We start from the raw sequence: 5,842 nt of genomic DNA on the forward strand, positions 1-5,842 counted from the left end.
TCTGGAAATGCAATCCATGGAGCTGCCGTGGTTAGTGACCTTGCTTTCCCCAGCCTTCCAAGCAATTTCGCTTCACCGAACAAAAAACTCAATCAAATCCCCCAGTCCCACCGCAGCCTCAAAGGGCGTTTCAGTCCTTTTAAAATACGCGTCACCTTTATTTTTGCTTTCGTCATAATTTTCCAAACTCTCTCTTCCTAGAATTCGAACAAGTTCTGTTCCTGAGATCGGCGATCAGAAGCCAAAACCAAAAAATAAAATAAATAAATAAATAAATAAAACAAACAGAATGTCCAAGGCGGAGCAGCCGGTGGTTGGAGTTCCATACTATGTGGGGATGAATCCGTACCAGGCGGGAATGGTACCGCCCAACGCCATTTACGCTGATCCAAAGGGAATTCCGATTCAGCAAACCATGTATCGAGATACTCCTGCTCCTTTTAACTGCCCTTTCTGTGGTAATTCCGGACTCACCGTCGTCAGGTATTTACCTTTAACCCCCTTCCTTGCTTTTTATTCCTTACCTATTCCTACGATCCGCTTTCTCAAATTGGGAAACTTTGTGTTGATTGATATGAGGATCTTGTCGGTAATCTCTTTGTTGGGCTTTATGTCATGCGCCTTAAAAAAGGGAAAGAAACTTTTGGGTTTTGGTCTTGCAGTGTCAATTGAATGATTGTTTTGCTTCTAGTTGCTTGGGCATATCGAAATACTAATGTCTTTCTTATGATTTAATAATTTAATTGTATTGTTTTGGTGTGGCATGTGGCTTGTTGCTGTCGAGTTTTCTTGCTCATCATGCGTCTCTGTCTGTTTCTGGGAGTGTTTAACTGATAGTCTTGTTTATGCATATTGTGAGGACCAATTCTAATGAGAAGAACCTTCTCTTGCGTTCCAATCTTAGTTCTGAATTAGTGCAATTTGTTGTATAACTCGATGCAATGGCTTTGTTCTTCCGTTATTCCTTCTTGGGATATGGTGGACCATTTAATGTAATGTGATTATAATTATTTTACTGTCTTCATTAAACTTTAAATTTCATGTGCAAATTCAGATCTAAACCTAGTCTGGCAGCAGTTGTTGGTTGCATGATGCCTTTTATGCTTGGAATCTGCTTCCTTTGCCCATCAATGGACTGCCTTTGGCATAAGTATCATTATTGCCCAAAATGCACTGAAAAGGTCAGTCTAATTTGTTTTCTTTCTCTTTTTTTTTTTAAAAAAAAAACTACTCTTTTTTCTGGGTACATATGGAAGTAAATTAAATTGAGCTATACAAAAGAAGGTAGCTTGCACCCATGTTGTTGACTCGACCTCTTCTCCCCAAGATCACACCTGATTCTCCAAGTTAAATTTTCCAAATCCTTAATGGGTGAGAAGTTGCCGTGGGGGCTTTATCCACTCAATCACTTTTCGCCTTCATTTTAATAATTTTCTTTCTTTGCTGGTTTTCTTGCAGGTTGCTAGTTTTGAGAAATCAGATCCATGTGCAGTGGTGGATGTGCCCCAGTGGAAGCAGGAGAGTTTTGCTGTGCCTGCATGATATGTCTAGTCAAAGCATTTTGCTATGCTGTTTAATGCTTTCTATTTTTGCTTTGCTGAAAACTATTGTCTATACTAGAAACCATGAACAAAAGGTATTAGTGCATATGTCTTGAAATGGTATTTAGACTAAGCTCTTCTCTATATGTTATCATACTGCTTACTTGCAGTATTAGACTCAGTTGCAACCCTGTTGTGAATAATTTTTCCTATAAGACCACAATACAATTGTTATGCAACATAGATGATGCTTCTGAACCTTTTACGTTCCTCCTTCTCTGGAGTCTAAGAGAAACCTTGTAGATGGATAGATGGTTGACCATATTTACTCCTATCTTCAGCGTAAAACCTGCGGATATATATATGTTCCTTGGATTCTCATTTTGGTCAGTATATTCCTCTCATTTTTAAGTTTTCAGGAAATGTTAGCACATTTGTTATATGGACAATGGTGGGCCAAATGACCCACTGAGCTTGATACAATCTAATTATGTCCTGCTTAGTCCAAAACCAGGCTGATGAGCTGTATTATATTTTCCTTTCGAGAGTGATTATATGAGTGTGGTTCAGCTTATTCATAATTGAGGAACTAAAAATTGCCTTATTATTCTGTGTTGGTCTTCAAACATGACTATTTACTCAGACAACTGAAATCCTAATTTCTAAGCTTGCACTGAATGGGGCACTTGCTTGATGCATCAGCAAAGGTTGTTTTGTTTAGCACTTGCTAGTGTCCTCATTCATGGTATCATATGATTGCATTTGCTGTCATAGTATCCCTATAGTATGGCACCAGTAACTACTTGGAAAAATCTGTTCGGGTTGTTCACGCAAGAGTGCAGTACTGGTCGGCATGGGTTGTTTTCCCAATCTTTTTAATGCATAGAAGTATTATTTAAACAGCTGACCATCTATAACCCTATTGGTCGGCATGCTTTCTTCGATGACTGCATCGATATGCATCTTGGAAAAAGCTTAACAGATATCAAATATGAGTTTCAGTATTTAGATCAAGCCTGAAATGACTGATATACTTGGTTTGAAAGCTGAAGATTCTTTTCCTTGTTGCGAATACAAATTTATCAATGACATAGCCTTGCATGTCAAGAGTAATCTAATAATTTACGCCAGAAGGGATGGTAAAATTGGCACTAGGAATATGCTCATTTATTTGTAGTTGTACTGGTGACAGTCAGATGTGATTTTTACAACGAATCTTGATTTACGGTTGAATGCTCTTCTTAGAAATTAATGGTGGAAATGAAAACGACCACAGAATGCAGTACATAATTATGCTTTCTCGTACTGATATTGAAAAAAGAAAAAAATTCTCAGTTATAGATAACAATGTTAACCTCTTGCACAAGATTCTTTTATCTGATTGGCTTCATTGTCAAAGAAACTAAACCTCCCTGGCTTAGGGTATGAACTTCATCTCCGCCCTTATACTAGACATCTCAGCGGCAGTATTCTTCCAATTTCTAGATGGGAATAAGCATTATGGTACTAGGGTGCATGACTTTCAAGTTTAGGTGATGAATATCTGCCTTGTGTCAGTCAGTGACAAATAGAGAATATCAGTCCACTGAAAGTGTTATATATATATATTACTGTTCCTATAATAACACATTTGTTATCTGCCATGTGTTACTTTAGATTCCACCGATGACAAGCTGTTACTTTATGCATGCGACCAATGCCAATTAGAAGGGCATCAAACCCTTGCATGCTTTAGTCTGCAGTAACGTGCTGAAGAGAGGTACAGAATAGAAATGCAGATCATTTACCTGTACAAGTATCAGGTTCTTGCAATAGCTTATTCAGGGTCACAAAGTTAGGCCTCCTTGACCAGCAGCGGAAGAAGAGAAAGTCCAGCATGAATGATAGGATCCTGTCTCGTTAGCCAAGGAGACTGCCTGTGTACCATTCAAGGATTCAAGAGCCTTTTGTCACTTTTCATGATTGTGTGCAGTATTTGGTACTCACCAATCATCAGTTGGCCTTCTTGATCCCAGAAGAGAGTCAGTCGTCTCTCCTTTTCTATTGGTATTTCAGTTTTTGGAGCTCCTGCCAGGCCGCAGGCAAGTCATCCTTGGCTACAAAACGAAGACTCCAGACTTCATGTAGGACCTCTCTTCCTCATGAGATCTTGTTTCTCCACTGGGATGGGACGCCTCAATGCACTGCTCTGGGGCCTCTATTTATAGCCAATGACGAGGCTCTGGACTGTAGATTCGGATCATCTCGTAAAATTAGCACCTCCATCGTTTTCGCATGATCCAATCAATCTAGGTTCCTGTCATGGAATATATTCTGCTTTTTGCATGGCCCAGAGTATGCCACCCATCTTCAGTAAATGCTCTGTTTGATGATAATCGAATTTTCAAACTCCAAAAAATACTTGTACTAGATTAGAAACCTAAATCACCGCTCTCATTCGTTGCATTATTGCCCATCACTCTTGACTCTGGGCGATTTCCATAGGGTTATGGGAAATGGGTTTATACCATTCTATGTCTTTTGAATTTTGCATTATTAATATTACCATTTTTGAAAGCCGTTCTCTGTGAACTACTACAGCGTTTTCCTTTAGAATTCTGTTTCCTCTTTTATTTTTCTTCCAATGGTACTGTTTTTCTGGTTCTCTCAGTATTCGTGGATAATAATCGTTTTGACTTTAATTTGCCTGACACTTAGAAGCGAAGGGCGACAGAGTAGAACAAAATCATTAAAGCAATATCTGATTTCTGGTCAAGTTGGCTTTCCACTCATTAATGGAAGGCCTAATGAGGTGACACCTCTTCCATCTTTTTCCTCCTCCTCCTTCCCTTTTATCATCTCGTTATTCCAATTCCAGCATCAACCCAACCCAAGGCCAAATCTCCATTGACAACTCTGCCATAAGTCAATTCTTCAACCTTTACCAACTGAAAAACTTGAGAGGCACCTCCTTTGCAGGGTTCCTCTAAAGGGCCACTTGTCATTTTGCAATTACAGTTGACGATTATGTTATTCTTTTTGACTTGTGTGATTTGGAGGTCTCAATTAAGGATTTTAAATCATAAAGGAGTGAACGTCAAACCCTTATACCAAGCTTCTTCAATAAAGATCGAACATAACAGATAATTGGCGTGCATGTGTTTTTATACTTTTTCTCATCTTTTCCTCTGCGGTCCTTGGAATCAGAGGAAAAGTTCATTACATGGGAGAGGAGAGGTGGATGTGTCAACCATACGTCTCACTTAGCATTTTTAGGCCCGCTTGATGAATCCTCCTTCACAGTCATATGCAGCATTTCGAATTATTCCTTGGGTTTTGTTGTCCCCCGGTTTCGCCTGAGCTGAAACTTTCATGTCCATGATTTACGAGCAGATCATCGTGTCGTGTTGGAATTCTTTTGTTGAGCGCTGGAATTTTGACGCATTAACCGTTTTGGGAGGGTAGAGACACCCTCCCAAGTCTTTATACTATAGTGCAATTGAATTTTTATGTAAATGATTATTATCAAGCCAAATGCATTCAGGAATATGTTCATCGCTGGAAGCGTGGAAAGTGTTTTCCTTAACTTTTAGCTCAGTGCAAGATGGTTTATTAGTTTTCTTTTAACCCCTTGTATTGTTTCTTATAGTTAGTGAAGACTCCTCTTTACTGTAATCTCTGTTCTATTTTCTTGGAACTCAAACTATCCATTCTGATACAGGAAAAAAAGAGTTACTCAAACCAAGCAGTAAACTTTTTGATGCACCGAAAAGAGAAAAAAGGCTTTTCAAACTGAGTTTGATTTGCTTCAGTTCAAGTCATCCCATAAACATTGCTTCCTTTTTGAGTGCATACATATGGAATCCGCTTCTAAGGTTTTGATGATTTGGTCTTGAACAAATTCACTTCTTCAAAGCTTGAAACTTGCAACTTTTGCGAAATTGAGTCTTCAAAGTTTTCTTCTTCTTCTTCTACCCAACGTGTCAAATTGTTTGGAGAAGCACCGTATTTATAGCGCTAAATGAGTGACTCCCATGAAAACTTGTTCTCTTTGATTTTATCTCTAATTTTTATTAAATTTAATAAAGATAAAACATGATAACTCATAGATGATTTTTTAGATTGATCAAACTTTGTGTTTTTGAATTTTGATTAATCGAATTTGAGTCTTATTTCTAAATTTTCTTAATTTATTTAAAGATAAATTAGATGACTTAATTAAATTTTAATTTGTCAAATTTATTATTTCTAAATTATTTCAATTTATTTAGAAATAAAATAGGGTGAATTTTAATTGGTCAAACCATGTCTTCTTGAGATAA

At 37.9% G+C, this 5,842-nt stretch overlaps 1 protein-coding gene across 1 annotated transcript; it reads left to right on the forward strand.

Annotated features, from left to right (window-relative positions):
• On the forward strand, window positions 1-1,784 carry LOC18608877. Its single transcript, XM_007043787.2, has 3 exons — window positions 1-483; window positions 1,055-1,181; window positions 1,459-1,784. Exons 1-3 carry the CDS (start codon window positions 290-292, stop codon window positions 1,540-1,542), a joined length of 405 nt encoding a protein of 134 aa, XP_007043849.1. The 5' UTR covers window positions 1-289; the 3' UTR covers window positions 1,543-1,784.

Source organism: Theobroma cacao, chromosome 2 (assembly GCF_000208745.1).
Source record: "Theobroma cacao cultivar B97-61/B2 chromosome 2, Criollo_cocoa_genome_V2, whole genome shotgun sequence".
In the NCBI taxonomy this organism is placed as follows: Eukaryota; Viridiplantae; Streptophyta; class Magnoliopsida; order Malvales; family Malvaceae; genus Theobroma; species Theobroma cacao.

Bases quoted from the DNA above. Each gene is read 5' to 3' on its own strand.
- LOC18608877 (XM_007043787.2), top strand. From the start codon at position 290: ATGTCCAAGGCGGAGCAGCCGGTGGTTGGAGTTCCATACTATGTGGGG. The intron at 484-1,054 runs GTATTTACCTTT...GTGCAAATTCAG, and splicing joins TCCGGACTCACCGTCGTCAG to ATCTAAACCTAGTCTGGCAG. The intron at 1,182-1,458 runs GTCAGTCTAATT...GTTTTCTTGCAG, and splicing joins GCCCAAAATGCACTGAAAAG to GTTGCTAGTTTTGAGAAATC.